Here is a 27,047-nt window from a genome sequence, read left to right as displayed (position 1 = left end):
TACTACGCATCTTTATCCGGAATTTCTCCAAGATCGCACGGCCACTCATCAATCTGACCAAGAAAGACGCGTCATTCGAATTCGGACCGGATCAACAAACAGCTATGCAGACCCTGAAGGACTTGGTATTAGAGTCCCCCGCATTGCGACAGATCGATTACGAATGCGGGCGAGAAGTCATCCTTGCAGTGGATACATCATCGGTAGCAGTCGGGTTCATATTGCTCCAAATCGGCGAAGACGGCAAACGGTATCCAAACCGGTTCGGATCCATATCACTCACGGAAGTTGAAAGCCGCTACTCTCAAGCGAAACTGGAACTCTACGGATTATTCCGCGCACTCCGTGCCGTCCGCGTATTTATCTTTGGTGTCACCAACCTAACGGTTGAGGTCGACGCAAAGTACATCAAGGGTATGATCAACAACCCGGACCTCCAACCGAATGCGACGATCAACCGATGGATTGCAGGTATACTCTTATTTTCCTTCAAACTTGTACATGTATCTGCTGCGAAACATACCGGTGTCGACGGACTCTCAAGGAGACCAATCACGGAAGATGATCCGGATGAGGATGATGACCACGAAGATTGGCTAGATCGGTCGTACTCCTTTTGCATGGAAATCCTGAACGATCGAGCCTACCGCATTTCCGGCATTGCGAATCTTATTGAACGCATACCGTATGAGCAACCCGTACCACTGACAGATGCCCGTCCCCCAACCCTTCTAGCATTCTTAGACTCTGCGGACAGTTCCACAGATGAGGTTGAAATACCCCGCTCCGAATCCGCAGTAGCAACGGACGCCCGGATCATCGAAATCAGACGCTTCCTGGAGACACGGGAAAGACCTGCACAGCTCACGGACCGCGACTTTGAAGCGTTTGTTACATCCGCAGCTAGATACTTCATTATGGACGGAAACCTATGGAGACGGCACTCCCACGGCAAGCATCAACTAGTAGTCCCGGTGGGCAAACGGTTACGAATCCTCAAAGAAGCCCATGATGATCTCGGACACAAAGGTATACTGACAATCCGGACCCGTCTTCTCTTACGATTTTGGTGGCCCATGATTATTGACGATATCAAATGGTACAACAAAACATGTCACGAATGTCAGATCCGACAGACCCGCAAACTGCATATCCCCCCGTCCGTTCCTATTCCATACGGAATATTCCGGAAAGCACACATGGACACGATGATGATGCCCAAAGCGGGCGGATTCGACCGATTAGTTCAAGCACGTTGCGCTTTGACCGGATACCCGGAATGGAGAATGATCCGCCGAGAAACGACAAAGATCCTGGCCGACTTCATATTCGAAGACATCCTATGCAGATGGGGTCCTGTCACGGAGATCGTCACGGACAACGGACCCGCGTTCCGTGCAGCAGTTGATTCACTTGCAGACAGATACGGTATCCACCCTATCCGCATCTCGCCATACAACTCGCAAGCAAATGGTATAGTTGAGAGACGGCATCTTGATGTCCGGGAGGCCATCATGAAAAGTTGCGAGGGGGACGAATCCCGCTGGTACCAGGTCACGCATACGGTATTTTGGGCAGAACGGGTAACTATCCAAGAGTCAACCGGATTGTCACCATATTTTATGGTTCATGGAGTCGAACCGGTTTTTCCGTTTGATTTAGCTGAAGCAACCTTCCTGGTTGCGCTTCCGGACCAGGAAAAGTTCTCTACCGCAGATCTCATCGCATGGCGCGCCCGCCAACTACAGAAACGACAAGAAGACCTAGATGCCATCAAAGACAAAGTACTCGAATCAAGGTATCAGTCAATCCGCAGATTCGAGGAAAAGTACCGGAACTCAATCAAGGATTACGACTTCCCGTCCGGAACCCTGGTATTGGTACGGAACACCAGAGTTGAGAAGGAGCTAAGTCGAAAGACGAAGCCGCGATATCTCGGTCCTATGGTGGTCCTTCGACGGACTAAAGGCGGTTCATATCTCCTTGCAGAGATCGACGGATCTGTGTCCAAGTTACGATATGCAGCATTCCGATTAATACCCTATTTTTCTCGCAGCACGACAAAAATATCCGTCACAAGCATTACCGGAATAACGGATGAAGCATTGGACAATCTAGCGGCAGAAGACGGTTATGAGCCGGACGAAGAAGAATTCAATATCAACATTGAAGAATAACCACTTCGCACCACCATCGGACTCATATATATATGCACAGACAATATTCCGTACCATATTCAGTATCCGTTTTACCCCGGGTTTCGTCCGGCGATCTCAACCGCACCCATTTTAGCAGACACGCTCTCACAGCACAAGAAACCACATCATAATCCGTCCCGATCGATCCTATATATCCAAGACTCATAATACCTCTTTCTTTTCAGTGCGTATAACGGACCAAATACCTATATTTCACTTCACACGCGTGCCGTACGCACCACGCCCCTTTGTTATCGGACTCGCATCACGGGAACATGGGAAGGCATAGATGAGGGAAGCGCAACGAAGAAGACAAGACGGACGGGAATCCGCAAAGTAACCCGTCTTCATTCACCTTCTTCCGCATCGCAAGCGCATGCTCATTTACTATTACTTATCTCACAGGCACTCAATGGGGATCAGGACACGGACATGGACACGGACACGGACACGGACACTTCATTCACTAAGGCTACTTTGGCCTTCAAACAAGCTATAAGTACAAGTGATATAAACCGGGCATCTAAGTACGGCGACGGTTAAGGCGGTATTCAATCAAATCAAGTCCATTAGCGACCTCCATCATCAGCGCATTGGCTTGGTATGCCTTGGCGCGGAGACGGCGGATCTCACCCCGGATAGCAACCTCCTCATCCCCAAGTCCAGAGTTGGCGAGGCTAGGGAACTCCTTGTCCGCACCGCAAATCTCTTCTTCGACTTCATCCTCCTCTTCATCATCACTTTCCTCAGCCTCCTTGCGCTTGGGAGAAGCGGGTGCCTTGGAAATAACGGACTCGGCGTCGCCATCAGAGTCGGAAAGTACGATGGGAGGTGAAACGGTAGACTTCGGGCGACGGATGGTACCGGAACGAGAGCTGGAGGGGACAGGAGGGGTAGGGGCGGCCTGGACACGGCGCTTCTTGCGGTTGGAATGGATACAACCGACCTTCAACTTCTTGCACCCGTTGCAAGCGACCCCGGGGAAACCAAAACAGTCGCGGTCGGTCTGAGCGCACTTGACGCAGCGGGTCGCATGCTTGGGAGCTATGCCGGGTGTTTTTCTCTAAACAAGGAAGTCAGCAAAATATGCAGGGGAAACAAACACACAAGCACGCACCTGTACCACAATCTCCTTGTCCGCGACATCCTCATCATCGGACTCCACTACCGCCTCGCTACGCTTCCTCTTCCCGTCCTGTCGCGGAGCACGAACGGGTGCTTCTTCCTCCTCGACGTCCGCGGACCTAGCGGCCTCAGCCTCAGCAGTCTTGCGTGCGGCTTCTTCAGTAGCCTGGCGAGCCTTCTTCTCTTCGATGGCCTTCAGTTCCGCGGTGAAACGATCGAAGGCCGCGTTGGCAGTATTACCGCTGGCCACCTCCGCCTCAGAAAAATCAAAGGGGAGACCCTTGGCAAGCCTGGCCATGGAGCAGACGGATAGATCACTCTATTCAAAGGTTAGCGACGCGTCATGAAAGGAGAAGTCACCGCAACGTACCGATAAAACCTTCCACTGCCACAACCACTGAATCCTATCCTCCACCGCATCACCCGTCTCATCAGGAATGCACGCGACGACGCCGCCCAAACGCGTCTTGAGGGCCGCGAAATCACGCTGAAGTTGTCAACTTCGGGATCGACAGTAGCGACGGACGCAGAAGCAAAGTTGAAAGGTGCCATGAGGAAAGATGATGGAGAATGGAAGGAAGAAAGGAAGGATTAGATGTGGAGAATTTATAGGGACGAACAACGCGTCGACGCGTCCACACCATCCACCCGAACTCCGCAAAAGACTCCGCACTTCTTCGCTCCGACTAGCCGGTCACACGGTCATGTGACCTTCTGACAAGAAAACCGCTAAGTCCATTCCGCACACAGGACTGACCGGGGACGGTCAGTATTTGAGTCCCCCGCAGATGTACCAAACATTCTGGCGCCAGCCTCACAATCACCAGTTATGCACGATCCGGAGCTCACCTGGTCAGGTATTCATGTCCATGTTCATCCGGCCTATTCCGTCGACTCCCCGCCCTCCCGGACACCTAACGGGTACGCAACCCGCGACGGATTCCCTCAATTGCCCCTCGTTCCTGCCCATCCATGTCCATCCATCCCCATTGGTGCGTTATTTCTCTCCTTTCATCACTCTGATCAAACAGCAGACTGTTTACATGTACATTCCCATACATGAGGCCGCTTGCCGTCCCTTACATATTATCGCGCTACGGCCTCGCCTATACTACCGTCGCTTAAGTGGGTCCCGAGTTTTCACGGGTTAAGATAAATAGTTGCATCGTACTCTACCAATATCACTTCCTTTTACTCCCTTGGATTTACTGTCTAAGTTGGTGTGATCAACAAGTCCCCTTAGTCTTCCGTACCGCAACGGACCTCTTCCCGTTCCTCGGATCACTTCCGGTAGCTCGTTACATCGAGACCTCGACACCTAGACACCTTGCCACCTCGATACCTTGCTACCTCGACACCTTGACCAAATCTGCACCGCTAGACACCCGTCCCGCCAGAATCGTTCCCGTCCGGACATCTTCCTCTCACATCGGATTTCCCACCGCTCACCGGCCGCTCAGATCTTAAGCCCGTCGGATTGATTCCTTTGCATTTATTGCGAAGACATCCCTCAGTAGCAATCCCCTTGGGACGAGCTATAATACTCGCACTCAAAACGGATCGGTAGTCTACACTAACAGGCTACACGGAATTTCTTTCGCTCACCGGCTTTGATCAAGGAAACATTGGCAGGCTCATCTAGCTTCTGGTGGATTGGTTGAAGGCTATGAAAACCTGCGAATGTTGACTTATCAATAAGACCCCCAGTTTGCTTGACACTTACTTGTGATGCCGACACTCGTAACATGAAATATAGACCCTGGTATATCACTCGTTTGAACGCCCTGGTACTTCCACGACAAAAAGGCATCAACCAGGTCCGTCATTTGATGGGACCATGCAGCATGCATCTGTTGATTGCGTAGGAGACGAGTACGAGGGGCTCGATGTCGCAAATTCTTCCTGCCTTGCAAACTAATACATTGTGAGATAGATGTTAAGAGAACGAAGGGCTTGACTTACCAAAAAATTACTTGTGCGTGAGTGGCACTGAGAGCATCTTGTCCTACAGTTGCAACATCACCCTCGTCGTCCTCACCGCCATCATTGTGTTGAGTGTCGGTATCATCAGCCTCGGCCCCATTCTCATCATAGTTGGCATGGTCCCAATTCTCATACTCAGGAGAACGTGCAGAGTCCCTGGCTGATGTCCGGCCAGCTTCGAGTGCTGCCTCTGCAAGGAGTTGCCGTGTCTTGGCTGTTAACTCTACATAGAGTTAGAAAAGATCGTTAAAAGAATAGTAGGTGGACATACGGATGTTGGCAACACGTTGCTCTTCTTCAAATGCTAACCGGTCCCTCCGTACTTGAGTCAGGGTTGCTCTGGTAGTCTTTGACGATCCTGTCTCGCGCACCCGTGGTTATTGTGGAGAGGCGTTTCCGCTTGCCAGTATTCATTGTCAAACACCTGCTACAGTGCTTGAAGGTTGAGAGGAAGGGACTGTGGGAACACTCACCTTGCACGCTGTGACTTATTGTTTGATGATAGCAGCATGTAGTAGAGTCATGGTCTAAGATGTGTAAGAGATTAGTCAGTAAGATTTCATGATAGACGCTGTATATCATACATTACTGCTGGTTTGAGGGCGTGACGAGGAGGAGGAGATGAGACGGGACCATTAGCAAGGAGGCCTGAAAAAACCGCTGAGAAACAGGCGCAGATAAGCCATATGTTGAGCTCGTCGTTGGGGACGATGGGCAGCTAAGCGGGTGATAAGCGGACACAGTGACAACAGGTGAGAAAACGGTCGATGACGCTATTCGGGATTACGCGGGGGTGACTCATTGCCACCGAGAACAGCCGTGGTCATATTAAGTAAGACGAGCACACTGAATAGCCCAAGGTAATGCTGGTTTACTGGTTTTATTGCTGGTATAGTAGAATGTAGCTACGCAGTACTAGTTAGTAAAGGATTCAGGTACCTGACATAATTACTTATTAGTAATTTAGATGGTGCCACTCAGGTGTTTAAAGGACTTAAAATCGACTGGAAATACTTCTTTGATCGTGATCGCGAACGTGTCTGTGTGATCAGCGATGAACTTCTCAACCTTCTCTCTCTGTTCTTCTGATAGATCATCCCTGATCTTCACCATCTTCAAGATCTCTTTTACTCGGGCCGGATTGAACGGATCTGTGGCTCGGGTGTAGATTCCTCTGTCCTTTTCACTGGGTATCTGAAATTCGGGCACTTCTCCTAGTTCGTCCTCGTAAGCCGTTTCTTCTGTGAACAGGATTGACGTGCTCTGCGGCAGATGAGGTGTGTCCACGGGGTTTGTTGCTTGAGTTGGTGGCTGTTGGATGTCAGTGGAGCTGGTTGGTGGAAACGGAGAGTGGTAGATATCTGTGGGGTTCGTTGCTTGAGATGGTGGCTGCTGGGTATCAGTGGAGCTGGTTGGTGGAAGCGGGGAAGGGTAGATATCCGTGGGGTTCGTTGCTTGAGATGGTGGCTGCTGGGTATCAGTGGAGCTGGTTGGCGCTGGTGTCGTCCGCTTGGATCGTGCTGCAGGGGTGCCAAACATATTTGGCAGGATCGTTGGCGTCTTGATGTATGGATTGGTGCTGGGAAGGGTTATTGTATCGTTGGCGTAGTCATGAATAGCGCATAATTGTTGTAGTAGCGGTTTGCCGATTAAAACCCTCCAAGAGCCTCCGCTTGGAAAGACTTTGAATGTTACAACGGTTTTCGCCGTGTGCCATTTGACCTTCCCTGTCCAAATTCCCAGGGACGGCACCAAGGAACCATCTGCCATGCGCAGAACACGGGTTGATGGCATCAGCGTTCCCATTCTTTTTGATGCTGTACAATAAGCTTCTTCATCGATTGCATTGATCATGGCCCCATCATCGACATTTGCGTGAAAATTGGACGAGCTACCGTCGTTCCCATACATATTGATTTGCGTTATGAACGGTTGCCCCTCTGCCTGCACCGTTCGTGAGTCCACCGAGTACAAGTCAATGGTTTCGATTGCATCCTGCAGTACATCGTGTGTAAGTGACGTAGTTATGGGGATATGGGAACTGGGTGATGAGGCAAGTGAAACAATCTCAGGGGTTCCAGTGTCCGTGATACTTGAGATGGAGATATCGATGGTAGTGGGTTTTTCTAATAAGCTAAACGTATCGGACAGTGCTGGTTCTAACGACGCGGGTGAAACGGGAACGGGGGAAAGATTGACGACCAACAAGTCTTGTCTATCGGCTGTGGTGGTTTGACGTGTGAGGGCATCACCGTCAGTTGACGATACTGGAGACGATACAGCCGATACTTCCTCGGAGTCAATGGGCGTTGAAGTCGTGGGGGACATGTAAGAAGTGAAGCCGGATGAAATGTTGGGGGACGGTATATACTCATACTCTTCTTCGTGGAATGATGTGGGGGCGACAGGAGCTGGCATCAGCAGTTTGATGGTCTCTTCGTCCGGGACTACGGTGTTGCCCTTCACTGCGGTAGTCCCGTCCCATTTCCCAAATAGTCGTATTGTGGCTCTGCGTATGAGGTGGTGTACGGCTGGTACGCTCCCATAGGGTCGTAGTAGTTCATGGGTGGCATTGGTGCGGATGAGATGTACTGTACTGCTGTGGATGGTGTTGCTGGCTGGTTCTGCCCCCTGATCGCTCGTCCTACTAGGCCTGATACTATTTCTCTCCACTTCGTTTCCTGCGGTATCATTGGTGCGTTGGGACAGCTAGCTGCTTGGTGCGATGGCACCGTTATCATCCCGCACGTGAAACACTCCCGCGACCCCAAGGGTGCGGAGCCTGGTTTCAGGTGGTAGGGCCGTCCTGTGTGGGGCATCGTGTCTGCTCCGTGCTTCTCGTGCCACTCCTTTACCTGCTGGGAATACGCTGTTCGTCCTGACTCTGAGTCTGGGAAGTGCTGTAACATTGAGTACTGGGCCACCATGCGGATTCTGTCTACTGCACCCGATCGAGACGGAGTCTGTGGAAACCGCTGGTAACGGTAGAAAAGGTTTGTGCTCGGTACTGCTCCTGTCAGCGCGAATGGGTTTTGCCCAGGTGTCGATGGTTGGGGTTGATACGAAGGTGCTTGGTAGGGCATGGAGGGTGCGAAGTTCGGTTGTCCTTGATTGACTTGCTGGTGTAGGCTCATGGCTGGTGCTGGCGCGGATGGCATGGTTGCTGGGTTGTTAGGTGGGCGGGGATAAGGCCTGTATGCCGGCGGGTTCGAAGGGTAGGAACGTGTTTGCGGTGCCTGCTGCTGGGGTTGCAACCTAGCCTTCAACTGAGCAATGTCTTCTCGCATGGCTTGTTCTTCTGCTGCGCGTGTACGTGCCCTTGCAAGGAGGTTGATCGATACTCCGTTTACTCCTGTGAGGAATGCCGCCCAGTCAGTGTAGGTGTCGGACAGCTGATCGCGAAGTAAGTCTGGAACTCCATTGAGCACCACATCCAAAAACTGGCAAGTGTTATCGCCAAAACTCTGCGCTAGCCTCTGCACCTGCCTCGCCCATCTTACGTGTCCCCACTCTTGGCCTCTCTCGTCGTCTATCATCATTCCTATGTCCGCTTCCTTCAATACTACCGCTTTTAGTCGTTCCTTCTTCTGGGCTGAGGTTAACTGGAGTGGGATTGCTGGTGGCCAGCGTACGAGGAACGCTGTCTCTAGGTCGGACCACGTAGCTGTTTGTGCCGCCGATAATGACATGTACCATGCCTCTGCTAGGCTACCCGGTGCACATTGCCTTTTGAACCACTCGACTTTTTGTGCGTCGTTCCACGTGGATGGTAAGTTGAGATCGAGTTGGCGCATCCACTCGTTAGGCTCTTCTCCGCCGACATAATCTCCCTTAAGGAGCGGTAGTACGGGTACAGTTGTCATGTTTGGCTGGTGAACGTGTTGAGGAGGTGGGGCGGTGTATGCGGTGGGAACTGTTTGTGACTGGGGTTGGCTGCTCGCTGATATCTGGCTGGCTGCGTGCTTGTCGCATACGTGTCTAAGGTTAGGCCTTAGTACTGCTGGTACTACCACTGGCGGTGAGGTGATGTGCACTCTAAGTGCCGAGTCTGAAGCTCGTCTATGGGGAGTTGGTGGAATCGTGGATATCTCTGGAAGTAGACTTTGTAGTCTTGCAACATCGTCTAATGTGAGAGCCGTGATGCTGATTTGACGAGACGTCAGTTGGAACGAGAATGAAAAACTAAGGTTAGAATGGGAAAACGAAAAAAGCAAAAAAATGAGAAAACAACGAAAAACTGATTCTGTCGACTGCTGGGGCGGTGAGGCACAAGGCGTGCTCGCTCTAGTCACCAGGTGAGTCGGTACGACGAGACGGGTGACAAGCAACACACAGACTCTGCTGATGGTTTGAGTGAGGACTACTGGTCACATGCGCTACCTCTAAGACCTGGCTGAGACCTCTGACACCTCTAATGCCTCTGACACCTCTGACTCATCAAGCTCTTCAGCCCCTATCCTAGCCTCTGCATAACCCCTACCGACACACCGTGGAATTCAAAATGCTGGCTAACTTCACTCATCTTTGCTTTGTTTGGGGTCAATGAAATGGAATGATCAATGTGCCAAAGTCCTGCTAGAGGTACTTGGTACGTAGCCTTGGAGCTGGAATGTAGAATGTGGCTTATCGAGATGTATATCTGACCAAAGGTCAGCTTTGTTGACTGGTGACAGGACACTGGTGGACGTCGTTGTCCACGAGATCACGCACTCCTAATTTGGGAATAGTATAACCTCCTTCCTCTCCTTCTCTTTGTGATTGATTTTCTTATGCAGACACGCAGACGCTTCACACTTTTGGCTCAACGAAGGTTGGACGACCTACATTGAGCGCCTCCTCAAGCAGATATTGCATTGTCTTGCTCACCAGGGATTCTCTTTCTTGACCGGTGCGAAGGACCTTTACGACGACCTCAAGTTTTATGAGCTGCGCAACAAGAAGTATCGGAAATTGCGGATTGAGTTTGAGAAGGGCGAAAACCCCGACGACACCTACAGCTCAGTACCGTACGACAAAGGCGCTAATTTCCTCCTTCACATTGGTCAGTGGTGCTTGTTTAGTCTAAGAGGCCTTTCAGGATGTTGACAGAGTTTTTAGGGTTTCAGAATGGACATTAGGTGGTTTAGACGTGTTCCTCCCATATATGAAAGATTATGTCAAGACATTTATGGGTAAAAGCATCACCACAGACATGGGGAAGGAGCATCTTTTTGCCTACTACACGTAGTTTGGTGGGGGCGACGAGCTTGAAGCGCTCAAATGCATTGATTGGGATGCAAGTATTAGATCTTTTGTCCTTCGACTCACTCGACTCACGATTGTGTCAACGTAGGCTTGGTTTTTTGGAATGGGTGTCACCCTTCCTGTGCCCATGGAATATGATATGACCCTCGCACAACAGTCCTACAAGGTGGTAGACTACATCGGCCCCTCATCGGCCCCCTCATTGGCGCTCATTCGCACTAGCCGAACTGCCTTCTCAATATTCTGATACTTCGGTGAGCGAAAGTGATTCCGTGTAGCCTGTTAGTGTAGACTACAGATCCGTTTGAGTGCGAGTATTATAGCTCGTCCCAAGGGGATTGCGACTGAGGGATGTCTTCACAATAAATGCAAAGGAATCAATCCGACGGGCTTAAGATCTGAGCAGCCGGTGAGCGATGGGAGATCCGATGTGAGAGGAAGATGTCCGGACGGGAATGATTCTGACAGGACGGGTATCTAGCGGTACGGATTTGTCAAGGTGTCGAGGTAGCAAGGTATCGAGGTGGCAAGGTGTCTAGGTGTTGAGGTCTCGATGTAACGAGCTACCGGAAGTGATCCGAGGAACGGGAAGAAGTCTGTTGCGGTACGGAAGACTAAGGGGACTTGTTGATCACACCAACTTAGACAGAAAATCCAAGGGAGTAAAAGGAAGTAATATTGGCAGAGTACGACGCAACTATTTATCTTAACCCGTAAGAACTCGGGATTCGTTTAAGCGACGGTAGTATAGGCGAGTCCGTAGCGCGGTAATATGTAAGGGACGGTAAGCGGCCTCATGTATGGGAATGTACATGTAAAACAGTCTGCTGCTTGATCAGAGTGATAAAAGGAGAGAAATGACGCACCAATGGGGATGGATGGACATGGATGGACAGGAACGAGGGGCAATCGAGGGAATCTGTCGCGGGTTGCATATCCGTTAGGCGTCCGGGAGGGCGGGAGTTGACAGAATAGGCCGGATGAGCATGGACATGAATACCTGACCAGGTGAGCTCCGGATCGTGCATAACGGGTGATTGTGAGGCTGGCGCCGGAATGTTCGGTACATCAGTCTCCCCGGCGGCTCCCCGTTCATGTGAGGGCTACGCAAATTAGCGAGTGTGCGTGGTGCTCTAACTATTTGCATACCTTACTTTCCTTCCCCTGGAACCCGGGATCAAAGGTCTGATCACCACTACCACAACACTCTCCGCCTCGCCCTTCTTTGGAAGCCCACAACTGTCCTGTGGATGGACGGCGATCAGTATGGTATGAAACTTACTTTGCTATTGATACTCACCGTCTTTTGTTGTCCCATCGATATTTCCAAACCATATTGTGAGTTGATGATGCGGTTTGGGATTATCGATGAGCTGTGCAGGCATATCAGCGTCTTTTGGGTTGATTATATAATCACCCGCCACATAGAGTCGCAACTTGAATGTGTTGTAAGTTGTATCGCGAGCAGTCCATTCGCTTCGGCACGCACATCATCACAGAGACTGTTTCGTTACTGGCGAGAGAGCCGGGAACACGAGGAACCAGAAACTGCTGACGTGAAGGTGCGAGCATGAAGAGGCTAGGACTCAAGGGCGAGGCCACATACTGGCAAAGCGGCATCAGCGCATGCGCAGTCTGCGACCCGATAGTATGTCCCCCTCTATCGTCATACCCCCTTGCCACTAACTACCTTTCACGCACTTCCACAGTCCATCATGTGGGACACCGTCGCAACTGAATGCCAGGGTGACGGCGACCTCCTCAACAACCTCCGCATCAAAACGCAATGCAGGATAAGAGGTATAGACAGGCTATTACCAGTGTGGGGAGCGGGTGTATGGCTGCGCTTGAGGCGGAGAGGCTTATTGCGGAAGAGGAGGAGGGTGTAGAAGAGGTTTATTCTTGATGTCATTGGGTGAGTTATTCTTTTCACGAAAAACTTGCGATATTCAAGACTTTGCCGGCTGGCTCCCATCGGGCCAAACGGGACAGATACAATGCTGTTGTGACATTACCCTAGTTGAGCATCGCTCATTGGTTCTTGCTTTTGCAATCATCGAGCACTGCATTCAAACACGATGCTTCCTGTCGCCTATGGATTCAGACTTCTGTGCACAATTCATCAAAGTTATGCACACACAAGGGACTCCAGGGTTCCCTACTCTCGTGGTGTATGACAAGGTAACATCTGTTTCACTCTGCAATCTACCGCATTCTTACTGTGTTGTTAGTTGCTTGGTGATCATGTGAAGCTCTTCGTTCCTCAAGCTCACTGGACCATCTGCCACCATTCGCAAAATTGCTTCAAATCCTGGCTTTGCTTTTGCACACGAAGCACCCATCTACGTTGCGGATCTCAACTTGGTCTTTTTTGCAAGCAATGGCGGTGGCGCACTTGGGTACAGCGGCTGGTTTAACAATAGCGTTGTTAGCATGATCAATATGACAGAAGTCGACATTGCGCTTGCTTCTACGACTGGAGATGTCAATATCCAGGTTCACACAGTGAGTCACTTCCGCTTGGTCATTGCATTGCTTAACCGCCTTGACTTTCAGCTCAACCTCTCTGATACTGTCCAAATGGTCAACGTAGGAACAGGCCCATACAAGGGTAACCTTCTGTTCGTCACCTCGGGTCGCGCTTTGCTTCCTCCTTCTATCGTGCGTGTTAACCCCAAACCTCCCTACAACACCACCGTTCTTCTGGACAACTTCTTTGGCAGACAGTTCAACTCGCTCAATAATATGAAAATTCTTCCCGGCACGGACTTAACGGTTTCCGTCCTGAACCAATGCTACCATCACAAGTATACCGCTTTGATCCGTCCACTGGGCAGGTCAGGGTTGTCGCTGACCAGTTTGTGCACCCGAATGGTATTGCATTCTCCCCCGATAAAAAGGCATTCATGTAAGTTCGGTTTTGTCTCGCATCTGGATCAATCCTTAAAATAATGCATTAGCACCAACACGGGTCTTTTCGGAGGCTTCCTCGGGAATAATCAGACCCTTCCGTCCACGATGCGAGTTTTCCCACCCAACTTGATGGTAATGAGATACTAAAGCAAACCCAAAAGCTATGAATTCGATGTTGATCCAAAGACGCAGTCGTTCACGAACCGTAGAGTGTTCGCCTACATCGACTCTGGTGGACCCGATGGCATTCAGCTTGATACCAAGGGCAATGTTTATTCCGGTTGCGGTGACGGGATTAATGTCTGGAATGACGAAGGCGCGCTCACTGGGAAATTCTTCATAAACAGCACCTCGGCCGAGCTGATCTTCACAAAGTCTGGTCTCATTATTTTGGCGTTGTCTTTTCCTGCAGCGAATACGAAGCCAAGAACTATGGTAAGCCGTATACATCTCTTACTCATGACTATCTTTGACAGAAGTCGTTAGGGCATTTTTTACTAGGGATATTGACGGATCTCTGGAAGTGGGCTCAAGATGAGCAACTCTTTCTGGAGAATCACACGAAAGTTGGCGGAAAGACCATTCTGCTTCCGGGTTTCCAGCATAAATGGTCAAGTAAAGACCATGGAAGTATTGTCGCAGATGACCCTCTGTCATGGACCGGGTTCAAGCAGATTCTCCGTAAATGGCATCAAACTTTAGTTGGGACGGGTATGTTTCTGGCAGTTACTAGTATGACTGATATTTTTATACTACTTTGTACAAACATCTGCTACAAAACATGAATTTCATCCTAGCTAAACGAGACGGACTCGCGGAATCAATAGATTAAGCCGTGTGTTACACTGAAATGTGGCGCCTATAGGTAGTGGTGTGATTGCCGGCTGGATAATGTTGCAAACAGCCATCGCAAAGGCAAGTGTAGGCAGTAGGTGACCACTTTTTTGGCGAGATGCTGGACATTTTTCTACACTTTATCTACAATGTATCATATTTATGAGACATACATGTCTTCATCATCATTTTATATTACCATGTATTTGTAGGCATTGGCACGGGTAAACCCGCGGGTATCCAGACCTCGACCCGCACCCGTACCCGCAATGTACCCATACCCGTGTACCCAAGGGTACCAGGGGGTACGGGTCTTCGCGTGGGTCGGAGCGGGTACAGCGGGTATGGTACCCGTGAGGGGTAAACCCGCGGTGTACATTCAAATCTAGCTACTAGACATGCGAGAACTACACAATGATATCATCCCAGCCCTCATCCAACTCCCGCTCTTCTCCTTCGAGGTCAGGCTTGCATGTCACAGCAGTAACATCCTTGTCTTTCACCAGACCAAGGAGACTCCAACTTCCAAGGCAAAGAAGAGCTCGTGTCGTTTGCGCCGAAAGTCTTGAACGCACGTGAGAAAGAATGAGCCGTCCGCGAGAAAAAATGCGCTCGACGTCAACAGACGTTGCTGGAAAGCCACATTAAAAACATCGAAGATTCACGTCAGAATAAAAACAAACTCACCTGGAATTGACAGGTAATCTAGGGCCATGCGAGAGAGGCGTGGGTACATAGCGCGACGTTCGTGCCACCAAGCCAGTACATCGCCGACTTTTTCAACATCGGTGCTTAGATATTTGTCGAGCTCGTGTGATATGACTTGAGGTGCGGCCAGTGTTGGGAGTGAGTCGAAGATATTCAACGTCTCGTCAATGACATTGTGAGCATCAATCTATGGCAACATTTAACAGCAATAGATTAGTTAAATAATGAGGGACACGGAGACATGAAACTTACCTCGTCACCAGCATTGACACCCTGAGCAACTGTTCGCACAGCATATGACCGGTCATACACCTCACGCACGAGATGTTCAGCCGTGGTAACCCACTCATTCTCCCAGCCTGCATTCCGGAAGTATTGCAGTTTGTGCTGGGGATGAAGGACTGCCGGTGAAAAAAATATGAAGTTAGCATCATCATAAGAAGGAAGACTTGACAAGAGCATACCCATAGCCACACGGTATGTTTCGGAGGTATCAGTGAGCGAATAGTATCTGTTGAGGGTTCTTTTTGCCAGTTTCAATGCCGCGCGAATGGCAGGGTCAAGGACGTGAGCGTTAAGGATACCGTTGGTGAACGTCGTGTCGATATGGTCCATCGCTGGGATGACCATCGCAAGATTGGGAGTTGATCGCGAGAAGTATTGGGTAGCATGCTTGAGGATCTGTAGAAGGTCAGTCACAGCTTGTGTAATGTGTGACGTGTCACTTACCTTCAGAACATCTCGCAGCTGTGTCACAAGTGTCCACGCGTGATCATCTAATTCATACACTCCAAGTCCCAACTTACGCTTATCAGTCATCGCATCAATCGCTTTGCGGTGATCGATCGCAAACTCCAACATATCAAATGTGGAGTTCCAACGGGTCGACACATCATGCGGCATGATCCTGGATCCAAGTCCTAGTTCCTCAGTAGCGTCTTTCCATGCAGGGAGAAGGAGTGTAGTAGAGTGGACAATCTTGAAGGCAAGTTTGCGCAGCTGGTGAGTGGATTAATTTTTCATGTCTTTAATCATGTATAAACTCAAACTTGCCTTTACTAGTGTCAATCTAATGGGCCGAATGTTTGCTTCCAATGCAGTGCGTTCATGCGCTGTCAGCAGGTCTATTTCGTCGACCAACCCATCCTCATTGTCAACATCCTCTGCATCCGGGTCACCATCCCCGTTCTCTGCAATTGTGGCTTCATCCTCGCTCCTCATATCTCTCGCCATATCCGAGTCAAGTGCAAGTGACTCTGCGTCAGTGGGAACATCTTTGGCCTTTGGTAAGTCAAACTGCTTTATTAACGATTTCGCCACGAGGTTGATTACATGCAAAAAGCATCGTGTTCGTGATGTGGGCCCTCCGAAGTGAGCTACGAGGTCGGCAAGCTCAGTCGTGAGTGTGTCATTAGAGCTTGCGTTGTCGGCCGTGATGCTCAGTATCTGCAGGATGGTAAGCAGCTGTACTGTGAAGTGCCGTCATCTACTCAACGCCAGCACTGTGAAGCGCTGGCACCAACCCCCCTTCGCCAATGCCAACACCAACCTCCCACCAACGCTGGCACCAACCCCCCTTCGCCAATGCCAACACCAACCCCCCACCAACGCTGGCACACCAACCCCCTTCGCCAATGCCAACACCAACCCCCCACCAACGCTGGCACACCAACCCCCCTTCGCCAATGCCAACACCAACCCCCCACCAACGCTGGTGTAAGGAATGTCATTCCTTTAGCTATGGAATTCCCTTTGTACTACCGGCTACGAAGTTCCCCTTTACCGTTCCGAAGTACTAACCTTGTACTGCCACTCACTTACATATAAAAACCACACCTTACCTTCTGTACCCCCAGTGAATGCATCCCCCTCACTCATATCTCTTCCACTGGCGATCCGTCAAACCACCGTCGAACTAGACGCAGCATTACACATTGGAGCCCACCGCTGCGGTTGGATTTGATTTTCGGATCGTCCCCGCCCCCAGTTTTTTTTATTTTCTTTTTTTTCACAAAAAAAAAAAAAGGAAAGCAATAAATGATCCTTCAGATCTTCAGAGCTTGACGACGCTCACAACGTTTCCCGTGCTTTGCGCACAACGTCGCACAAAAGTGTCACCACCACCACGTTCATGTTCCCACGTTCCACGCAACGCCCATAGAGCGCCCTGCGGAGTTACCCAGTTTCACGAGAAAGCGCGCTACCTGCCCTATCACCGCTAGTACATCACGCCCACGCCATAAATCCAGTACAGCTTCACTTATCCCGCCGCCAACGTCCAAGCCTACAGTCCTCAAGCCTAAAGTCCTATCAGAAGTCCAAAGTTCAAAGTTCAACCTGTTTAACGAATCGTTCGCTGGCTTCGTCGGCGACGTCATGATGTCTGAGAATGCCTAAACGAGGCTTCGTCGGAGCTTGATGATCGTCGAGAATGCCCAGCCCCCCCTTTTTTTTTTTCCACCGCCCCCTTCGAAGCTTTACCAACTCAAATGGCCGCTACTAGCAAATTGATATCATGATCACTCGTATTCGTCGCACCCGTACTCTGCATCCATTCCTATTCCCGCAACTTCGCACTCAACATCCGTGGTCCATTAGCTCATTTTCGTCGCTACACTTTCACTCTTGTCACATCCTCGTCTGTCTAAGCCGAGCACTGCCGCCGCTTACCGGTTTTGGGTTAGGAAGGATTTTTTTTTGTTTTGTTTGGAGATCAACCGAGGACGGTTGATATTTCGAGTGTGGAGGAGGTGTAAGGAATGTCATTCCTTTAGCTATGGAATTCCCTTTGTACTACCGGCTACGAAGTTCCCCTTTACCGTTCCGAAGTACTAACCTTGTACTGCCACTCACTTACATATAAAAACCACACCTTACCTTCTGTACCCCCAGTGAATGCATCCCCCTCACTCATATCTCTTCCACTGGCGATCCGTCAAACCACCGTCGAACTAGACGCAGCATTACACTGGCACACCAACCCCCCACCAACGCTGGCACACCAACCCCCCTTCGCCAATGCCAACACCAACCCCCCACCAACGCTGGCACCAACCCCCCTTCATATAGTACGCATCATGGTGAGTGGTACTGACCTTGTCAGTTATTCCGAAGTCGGCTAAAATTTTAGCAAAGGCCTCTGCGAGATTGGCACCAGAATGTGACTGACTTGCCGTCAGTCTCAGGGTGATGTGAAGCTAATCGAGCACACCCACCTGCGCAACTTCAACAACATCAAGAACCATGGCCAGAGGTTTGCCCTGGTGTTCAAGGTGCACAGAGACCGCCACAAAGGCCTTATGATTAGGTGAGGTCCATGCATCTGTCGCGAAGTTGAGTTCACCATCATATTCCTTTCAGATTTTTAGTTTTTTTTTGTGACATTCGACAACGGCGTGCATCACCTGCAGCATTCGTGCGATCCGTTGTCGAACATTCGCGAATACAAGTTTCACGTCGCGTGACACCGTGGAAGGTGAAGGTAGGTAGTATTCAGGACGCCCCGTCTTCATCAACGACTGAAATCCTCGGTCGCTGACAGTCTCAAATGGTCGTAGGCTTTCCGAGACCCAACGCACGATCTCTGCCCTTTGGCAATGTGTCAGTAGCGTGTTCATGTACATACTAGTGAGTACTTACTTGGTTTCAGTCTTCGTGTGTTGCCTATGTGAATAGGTCACTTTACCCTTAGATGTTCTTTCGAAAGAGGACGTGATAGTGCCGGATTTCAGTAAGTTTTTGATGACGCCTTCACGTGCTGCTGCTGCTGATTTAGTCTCTTGTGCGGCATCATATGCCTCTGGCCCCCAGCAGCTCTTGGCGTGCTTGGCCATGTTGCTCGTCGACTTCGCATCGCCCTTGTCGAGGTAGCGCCGAACGCGCTGTTTGCAACCCTTCCCCATGCACTGGAATACATGGGAGCACCGCCCGCCAATATATTCAATGCTTGGTATTGGCTCGTAGAACGCATAAACCGGTGATGTCCACCCTTTTTTTAGCTTGTCTGTGAAATAAAAACTGATTAACATAATGGTATGCTCAGGATAATTAACTTGCCGAGCTCAGCTTCTGAGGTCTCGGCATCATCAGATGACGTCTCGGAGTCCACATTGATAGCATCCTGTATGCCATCCTCCTCTTCCGTTTGTACAGTAGCTCGCTGACTTTGATCCTGTTCAATTTGGATAGTAGCTTGTCGACTTATGGTGCGGGGAGGAAGGCTCTTGACTACCGGTGCTAACCTTCCTTTTTAGCTTTGTCGTGCCTTCCGCAACAGCCTGCGCGGCCTTCTCGGTGAGTTTCTTGACCCGCTTATGAAACATTGTGGTGAATGGAGGTGGAGTGGGGCTTTCAAAGCTTGCGAGAGGTTGCGAAAGATGCGCTGGCGGCCTGTCAGTTTTTTTGGGGTCGAAATAAAGTTTTTTTTAATTCTGTATAGTTTCTAATATATGTTAGTTTCAAATATATGTGCAATATATGTGACAGGTGCGACATGGCTACTTTTAGCCTGACGGGTACAGGTACCCTGCCACGGGTACCCCACACTCGTACCCGCACCCGTACCCGTCAGGGACCCGTACCCGTAACCCGCACGGGTTACCCATACCCGTGCCAATGCCTATGTATTTGGATATAATTCGAGGATATTTGATCTGATTTTGCCAAAAATATCTATCAAAATCATCTCATGGCCGATTTCCTGATGAACACACCCATTGTGCTTCACGGGCATTCCAGTGTGGATTTCGATTGTCTTCTTGATCACCTTTTTGGAAAGTGCGTTGGATATTTTATTTAATTCTACTAGTATCACTACTGATTTCTGCTACTAGGCTCCAGGATACAGATAGCGACAGCGACGGCAACACGGAACAAGTCAACAACACACCACCAGAATCCGCGTCCACTCTTGTGTCACTACTGACTATTAGTGCCGTCTTCGATGTTAGCGTTGGGAAGTCATATGCCGTCAATCAACTGGAGGCACACCCTGATCTGGACTTGCCAACGAAGCTCCAGCTTTGTCACCAGTTCAAAATCCTTCCATGGCTGACTCCCGCATTCAGAGAGCTTGTTTCGCTCCCCATCGAAAGCCTCGGACCAGCGGGCTTAGCAAAAATTCCTGCTTACATCTTACATGCACTAATTCAAGTTAAACATCAGATTTCTACACACCGGCTCACCCTAGCAGCTGTTGTTCCCCCTGCTATGGCCGGGATGCTTTGCCATACACCAATGTCATGTGCCAACGGTTGGGAAACGGGTTGGAAAGCTGGCCCTGCGGAGATGTTGCGACACCCTGATATCTTCTATTCTGGCTGGGATATTCTTGCACACCTTGATTCGGTCGAGGTTCCACACGTTTGCAGTGATTGCCGGGAATCTTCCGTCGCAAACGTGAAGGAAACAGGATGTCTTTTGATGGAAGACGGATTCGTGGAGGATAAGCTCGAGGGGTTGAGGGCCTGGTTGATGTCTCACTAAATTGATTTGTTTCCCATTAAGCTAGGACTACAATGCTGCGCAATTAGTACTTATAATATGGCGAGGAGCAACTTTCGATTGTCGAAAACAATGGTCGAGTCTCTGCGCGCGATTTTTTTTGTGTGCGTGCGCGTGATTCTGCTGTGCGTGCATGAAATTTGCGTGTGCACGTGATTTAATTATGTTGCGTTTGGACCGCCATAGGTATCATTTTCATACGGAGTCGTAGAACACGGTGAACGTTGACTTGCTCGCAATGGTTTACTCCTAGCTAATCTGCCTTGCAATTTCCTTCTGTTCGCGCTAGACTTGCTTCTGGGCAGATGCGGATTGGCCGCTCACGAGGCCTGAATCCTGGCATAATCCTAGGCGGACGGGTACTTTGATTCAAAAAGTGTCATAGAAACAATTCACATATCAATCACATACAGGCATGATCACGATCGCAAACGATGAACTGCATTCTTAGTAGCTTTTCTTGCTGGCTTCTTGGTGACCATGACTGACAGATCTGACCGGGACTTTGCTAGAAAAATATCTGACGGTCATGTCTCGCAGAAAGTTCATCACGTTGGCAGTTGAGAGGTCATGATCAGCAGCTGGCTCGACATTCATTGGGCGTAACAGCAGGTCAGTGGGTACGATGATGAGCGGATTGTGGATACGATTCCTGCCTTTACGAATTTGCTGTGTGAATGTCAAGGGGGAATAACATCGAGTGCGTAGGTTTGTGAAGGGCGTCGTAGGCTTGTTCGAGCGGAAGGGAGAGGTCGATTGATGTTATGACCTGCAGAGCAAGCTCGGGAGAAGGGGATCGATGTGGGTGCGTAGAGACTGGGATAATCCGTCCCACAAGGCAGCCTCATATGATGAGGTGCCAAGATGTCCTTACACAATGTCTCACACCTGGTGATATCGAGATTCGAACCTCCATGGACTGATCCTGTATACACTCAGCTAAGACGATGTGACTGTACACTGTTCTTTTTGAGTTGCTACGACATCATCCATGGTGGATGCTGGCTGATAAAGAGTGAGGGGCAATCGTCCTCACGCACCTGCCATGGTGCGTGGCCCTGGGTTGGTCTGGGAAGTGGAGGGTTGCATGAGCATGACGGTTGAGATGATGAAACGAGGAAAATGGTCCACCAGTGTCGAAAACGAAACCACAACAAAGAGCTAGGAAAGAAATTGAATACTATACATGAAACGTACTTACGTCATTCAAGGGACTGGTTGGCGGGAAATTGAAATTGACGCCCCAACACAGGAAACATTGGCAATAGCTGTGAGGCTGTGAGTGAAAAGCAAGGAGAAGCAAAGTTGAATTACGAATAGATGTGCACTGCCATGCAAAAGAGCGTCAGGATATAAGCAAGGAAGACTGCTGTGCTCACATTCGAGATTTCCTCGCTCTTTCTCTTCACTAGCCTATTTGACTGACCCTCAGCTTCAGCAGGGTAAGCGCTGTCATAATAAAAAATCCTTATCAGCCATCAGGCTCACAGCGCATGAGGACAGCTTACCGCAGCTCCTCTAACGCACGCATACAAAGGATATTTTGGCTACTTGACTGTGATTTCGTTCGCAGAGACACAACCATGGCTTCCGCATCGACGGAGCAGTCCGGTTTAGACATCAATATGATCCTGGAATCGGCACGGACGTCGAAGGCTGGCGTGGATGTTACATCCATAGCCTACTTTCCTGACGGGCAGCGAATGATGAGCGGATCTCGGGATAAAACCACTCAGCAATGGGACTTACAGTCGGGCAAGGAGATTGAGGAAGCGCGGGGTGTTTGCGAGGAGGAGATACGGGCAGTTGCGGTATCAAGGGATGGTCGATGGGTTGTCACTGGTGGTGGAGGTTACGAAATCGGGGAGCTGAAGGCCTGTGAGGTTGAGACGGGGATCGTGAAGACATTCAAAGGGCACTCAGACAGGATCGAGTGCATTGATATCTCCGTGGATACCAAGCTGCTGGCGAGTGGGTCAAGGGATTTTACAGCGCGGATATGGAACTTGGAGACCGGCAAACTCGTGGCCGGTCCATTCAAGAGTGGTTATTGGGTGGGCGCCATTCGTTTCTCGACGGATTCGAAGAAGCTCGCAATCAACTCAATTGTGGGGAAGTTTCTTGAAGTCTGGGACATCCAAAAACAGAAATTGGATGCGAGGATAGGGAAACAAATTCAAATTTGGCCCGATGCAAACGACGAAGAAATCTTGGCTTTAAATTTATTCACCTCCCCGGAAGCTGTCACGCTTGCGCCAATTTTCTGGACAAAAAAAAACAGCAACATCTTGGCCGCATTCAACTTGATCACGGAAGACAATATTAAAACAATGTTTCCCAAAGCCAAGACGATCTATGAATTCGACGCCTCGACGCTGGAGACTGTCGGAACTCCCTTCGAAGGGCATATGGAGACTGTCACCGGCCTAGCACTTTTATTTGACGGCGCCCTCCTCGCCAGTGCTTCCCGCGACCACACCATCAAACTTTGGGCCTTTGAGTCCCGCCAACTCCTCGCCTCCTTCGACGCTCCTGAAGTCACATTCCTCATGCCCTCACCAGACTCACTTCAACTAGCCATCACGGCCTGGGGTGATCCCGATATCTACATTTGCAACACTATTAATTCCTCTTTGCTTTCTATACCGGAAATACAGTCTATCCTCCCCAAAGTAAGCACTTGCCAGCGTCATGAATCTATCTTCTGTGAACTCACCTTCCCTTGAAGACCGATACCACCCTCCGACATTTACTTCAGGTATGTACTACCCAACTGTTCATTTTCACCATGGTGCTGAATTGAATTATTACAGTCTGACGCAACCCGCGGCCGTCGTCCCACTGTCATGTGCCGCACCCCAGTAAAATCACCTGTCATATCATACCCTCCAAGGCATCTGTAAGGATAGTATATCCTTTACGCACCGTCCCATCTTCAAAAACAAGGCGTTCGAACTTCTTACAAGTAGAACACATCCACGTGACTCACTGATGCGAAGAGCTCAACTCTTCGCATCCGAGTTACGCGGATACATTCCTTCTTACTCTCCTCCCTTACTGTACCATGCGCTCTCATTCCATCGTCACCGTGTCTCGCCGACTCTTTTTTCTAGTTCCACATGCTACCTACTCGACTCTCGCTTTAATCGTTCGGATCCCAAACACTTATATACCGCAAAATGTGCGCTCGTACTTTAGCAGAAATCCATCCGTTGAATTCACGCTCCAAGAACGGACTCGATCCTATCAGAAACTTTCTATATTCTCAAGACTTTCTACCTCCAAAGAGAAGCGCCTAGATACAACTAATTCCCCATCGAACTCAGACCAGCCGTTACATATTTGGAGCCCACCGCGAGGGGAATTGTTTTCGAGCAACCCCTTGCACCCAAGTTTGATCCGATTGATCCATTTCCGATCTACTGATCGGCCCCTTAGAAGCTTGGTCTTTGACCACTATACCCAATCACCATAACCAAATACTATCATCCCAACGCGCAGCTACGCCTCCAGCAGAACGAGCCATCTGCGCTGGCACCCCCGAAGCAAACGTCGACCAAGAAACGTCGAAGCCGTGCCAATACCTACAACGCCCTCACCACTTCTTCAACATCCACAGCACTACCCCCTTCCAACCCGTTTGCTATTACCCCAACTCGCTTTAGACTAGATCAACGCACCAGACCCTTCCAAGACTCGACAGACGGACCAACAGAATCATCCCTATCAGACGACGACGCCATAAACCTCCCTCCACGCGCGAAATCCCCCTTTCCCGTTATAACTGATCAGCCAACATTCACCCTTAGACCGGCCGTGTTCGACCCGGAAACGCCTACACTCCCTATAATTCCCTCTGAATCTATAGAACCATCAACTCTTGCTACCACAACCGAACATCCTATCCCCAAACCTCAGTTTCTACCTCGCACAACCGCACCTCCTCCTCACGCTCCCGCACCAACAAACCCGCAACCTGTAAGACCCCCACCTTCCGCTGCACCCCCTCCTATACCCCCCCAACCAGCAGTCACCATGTCAGCTGCTAAAGGCATCAGCGCCATGCCAGGACCTGGATCAAGCAAGGCCCCCTCCTTTAATGGAGAAACCTCTGAGCTACTCGAATTCCTCGAGCTTTTCGAGGATCTATCCTCGTCGTGTACACTCAGCGACGCGGACAAATGCAAGATGATCGTACGCTACGTCAACATTGAGACCAAGAGATTTTGGGTGACACTAACTGGATACGAAAGCCGCGACTATGACGTCTTCAAGGCTAGCATTGTAGCGCAGTATTCAGGTGCTGCCAAGGGTCAGCGATACTCGATTCGCGACCTGGAGCGCGTTGTCATTAACAACGCAGACAACGATATATCCACGGAAACCGAACTCTTGCAATATTATCGACAATTCCGCCCCGTTGCTCATTGGCTCGTCTCTAACGGCAAAATATCCACGCGCGAACGGGATCGTTATTTCTGGCAAGGACTGCCCGCTGTCACTCGACGGGCAATCGACAGAAGACTCGAACTCAAGGACCCGAACTACTCACGCACAGAAGCCACGGATTTTGAAGAGGTACTCAAAGCAGGACGTTTCGTCTTTTCAGACGACGCCTTTGATGCTGACCTTAACGAACCCATAGCAACACGAATTCGGACGATACGAGAGGGACGCACCAAGACTAAGGCATCCGCCCAATGGGACTCAGACGAAGAAGAGGAAAAGAAGGATGTTAGAAGGGAAGTACAGACTAGACGAGTCGCTTTCACGTCCCCTCCTCCACCAGTCAAGAATACAATCGACGAAGTCGAGGCTCTAGCCCGCAAGATGCACGGCCTCGATATCGGCGATGTCACCTACTCCGGATGTTACACCCGACTTGTCTGCCTGGCTCCAGTAGCTGCACAGGCATGGGCACCCCCCAAGTCCCGCCAGCTCGCCAGTGCACCTGTTCCGCCGTCAAGCACTCTGCCCTATCTTCCCCTTCCTCCCCTTCCTCCCTCAACGAACTATGCGCAAAACGCAAAATGTTTCTTCTGCGGAGGATCTCATGTAATGCGGACCTGCTCTATTGCAGGAGAATACTTACGTGCAGGCAGGATTATTTGCGATGGACCATACTTCGCGTATCCTGACCACTCACGCATACGACGATATGGAGACCAGACGTTCAAGCAAGTTATCGACGCACGATACGCGTCTCCCCATCCTGCTACTCCTGCCTCTGGGTCCAATTCCATCGTCATCGAGAATCCCCAACGAGAAACTCCATCGCAATCAACGCCCCAAGAAATCCCCTCCTCTGCCTTCATCTCCGAATCGTATTTTCTCCAGTGCGAACCTATAATCGAGAACCACGCAGTTATTGTGAGCATGGAAGAGGTGGACGACGAACAATCCGCAGAAGCGCTCGCCATCACCCGGTCCAAGTCAAGAGCAGCCAATTCCCCAGAACCCAATTCCTCGACACGTTCCGTCTCCATTCCAGCGCCTGTATCTACTCCCCATTCCTCGACACGTTCCGTCTCCATTCCAGCGCCTGTATCTACTCCCCCTTCCTCGACACGTTCCGTCTCCATTCCAGCGCCTGTACATACCCCTTCCACCCCGCCAGCACAATCCACCTCCCTCGAACCCAAGAAAGAACCGGCCTTTCGATATGAGTCCAAGGCGAACTTACCAGACGCAGCAAAACGTCTCTACGAGACTATCCTCAGCACTCCCATCCCTCAGCTAACCATATCTGACCTTTTAGCCATCAGTCCTGATTTAAGGAAGGAAGCGGTCGAGTATTCCCGCACTCAGCGCGTGCCAACACCTGCCCCCATACCCACAGCAAAGATTCTCGTAGCAGCAACCACCACCCCTCCCTTGAATATCGAACACGCGACTCCGTTACGCGAAATTCGCGTAACGCTCAACGGCTCCCACTCTGAACTCGCGTTGCTGGACGAAGGATCCGAGATCGTCGTGATTCGAGAAGACGTCTGGTGAAAGACGAACGCCCCCATCAACCAAGACGTACGGATGCGCATGCAGACCGCTAACGGAGGATCGCAGGAGATGGCTGGATGCCTGGAGATGTTGGAGATAGACGTGGAAGGTATCAAGACTTGGGCCCACGCGTATGTGGTGCCAGAAGCTCCCTACCGCCTTCTCTTAGGACGACCTTGGCAACGATTGGTTCGTCTCTCCAAAGCTGAGGATACTGACGACGTTCACGTTGCAGTTCACGACCCACGGGATCCCAGCAACACTCGCACCGTCAAAACTTCTCCCCGTCCTTGGCCCCATCCCTCCCTCGCATTAACAGCCTCAGCACTCTCCTCTGTTCTCCCTTCTCTCTTCCCATCCTTAGCTCTATCTACTCCGCAAATTTCCCCAACCAGCTCCACTGACATCTACCATGCCATCAAACATCCCCTATCCTCAGCTCTATCTACTCCGCAAAATCCTCCAACCGCTTTGGCGACTACTCCATCGTATGGTCATCGTTACCCTTCTCCACCAAAAACCGCATACCCTCCACCCAGCACG

At 50.3% G+C, this 27,047-nt stretch overlaps 7 protein-coding genes across 7 annotated transcripts; 3 read left to right on the top strand and 4 right to left on the bottom strand.

The window, feature by feature from the left end:
- Positions 1 to 4,896: 4,896 nt before the first annotated feature.
- DEU56DRAFT_903009 (uncharacterized protein) lies at positions 4,897 to 5,720 on the bottom strand (the record flags this gene model as incomplete). The annotated part of the gene is made up of 4 exons (XM_041356622.1): positions 4,897 to 4,997; positions 5,047 to 5,237; positions 5,286 to 5,529; positions 5,630 to 5,720. 4 exons carry the CDS (start codon positions 5,718 to 5,720, stop codon positions 4,897 to 4,899), a joined length of 627 nt encoding a protein of 208 aa, XP_041205782.1.
- A 2,048-nt stretch (positions 5,721 to 7,768) lies between these two features.
- DEU56DRAFT_915345 (uncharacterized protein) lies at positions 7,769 to 9,169 on the bottom strand (the record flags this gene model as incomplete). Its single annotated transcript, XM_041357730.1, has 1 exon — positions 7,769 to 9,169. One exon carries the CDS (start codon positions 9,167 to 9,169, stop codon positions 7,769 to 7,771), a length of 1,401 nt encoding a protein of 466 aa, XP_041205781.1.
- A 355-nt stretch (positions 9,170 to 9,524) lies between these two features.
- On the top strand, positions 9,525 to 10,423 carry DEU56DRAFT_915344 (uncharacterized protein; the record flags this gene model as incomplete). The annotated part of the gene is made up of 3 exons (XM_041357729.1): positions 9,525 to 9,601; positions 10,082 to 10,347; positions 10,404 to 10,423. The coding sequence occupies 3 exons, from the start codon at positions 9,525 to 9,527 to the stop codon at positions 10,421 to 10,423; spliced, it is 363 nt and encodes a 120-aa protein (XP_041205780.1).
- Positions 10,424 to 11,344: 921 nt separating this feature from the next.
- Positions 11,345 to 11,935, bottom strand: DEU56DRAFT_915343 (uncharacterized protein; the record flags this gene model as incomplete). Its single annotated transcript, XM_041357728.1, has 3 exons — positions 11,345 to 11,653; positions 11,700 to 11,794; positions 11,851 to 11,935. 3 exons carry the CDS (start codon positions 11,933 to 11,935, stop codon positions 11,345 to 11,347), a joined length of 489 nt encoding a protein of 162 aa, XP_041205779.1.
- Positions 11,936 to 12,101: 166 nt separating this feature from the next.
- On the top strand, positions 12,102 to 14,661 carry DEU56DRAFT_957043 (uncharacterized protein; the record flags this gene model as incomplete). The annotated part of the gene is made up of 10 exons (XM_041359257.1): positions 12,102 to 12,198; positions 12,260 to 12,350; positions 12,571 to 12,731; positions 12,819 to 13,055; positions 13,107 to 13,325; positions 13,388 to 13,458; positions 13,511 to 13,595; positions 13,656 to 13,898; positions 13,940 to 14,174; positions 14,510 to 14,661. The coding sequence occupies exons 1-10, from the start codon at positions 12,121 to 12,123 to the stop codon at positions 14,659 to 14,661; spliced, it is 1,572 nt and encodes a 523-aa protein (XP_041205778.1). The 5' UTR covers positions 12,102 to 12,120.
- A 3,541-nt stretch (positions 14,662 to 18,202) lies between these two features.
- Positions 18,203 to 19,033, bottom strand: DEU56DRAFT_890977 (uncharacterized protein; the record flags this gene model as incomplete). The annotated part of the gene is made up of 3 exons (XM_041356291.1): positions 18,203 to 18,358; positions 18,410 to 18,593; positions 18,645 to 19,033. The coding sequence occupies 3 exons, from the start codon at positions 19,031 to 19,033 to the stop codon at positions 18,203 to 18,205; spliced, it is 729 nt and encodes a 242-aa protein (XP_041205777.1).
- A 659-nt stretch (positions 19,034 to 19,692) lies between these two features.
- On the top strand, positions 19,693 to 20,489 carry DEU56DRAFT_915339 (uncharacterized protein; the record flags this gene model as incomplete). The annotated part of the gene is made up of 2 exons (XM_041357727.1): positions 19,693 to 19,781; positions 19,838 to 20,489. 2 exons carry the CDS (start codon positions 19,693 to 19,695, stop codon positions 20,487 to 20,489), a joined length of 741 nt encoding a protein of 246 aa, XP_041205776.1.
- Positions 20,490 to 27,047: the final 6,558 nt, after the last annotated feature.

This window comes from Suillus clintonianus (genome assembly GCF_016758775.1).
Source record: "Suillus clintonianus strain FC179 chromosome Unknown DEU56scaffold_66, whole genome shotgun sequence".
Lineage (NCBI taxonomy): Eukaryota > Fungi > Basidiomycota > Agaricomycetes > Boletales > Suillaceae > Suillus > Suillus clintonianus.
Note: the sequence above shows the minus strand (reverse complement) of the source record. Positions and strands in the feature narration are given on the sequence as shown.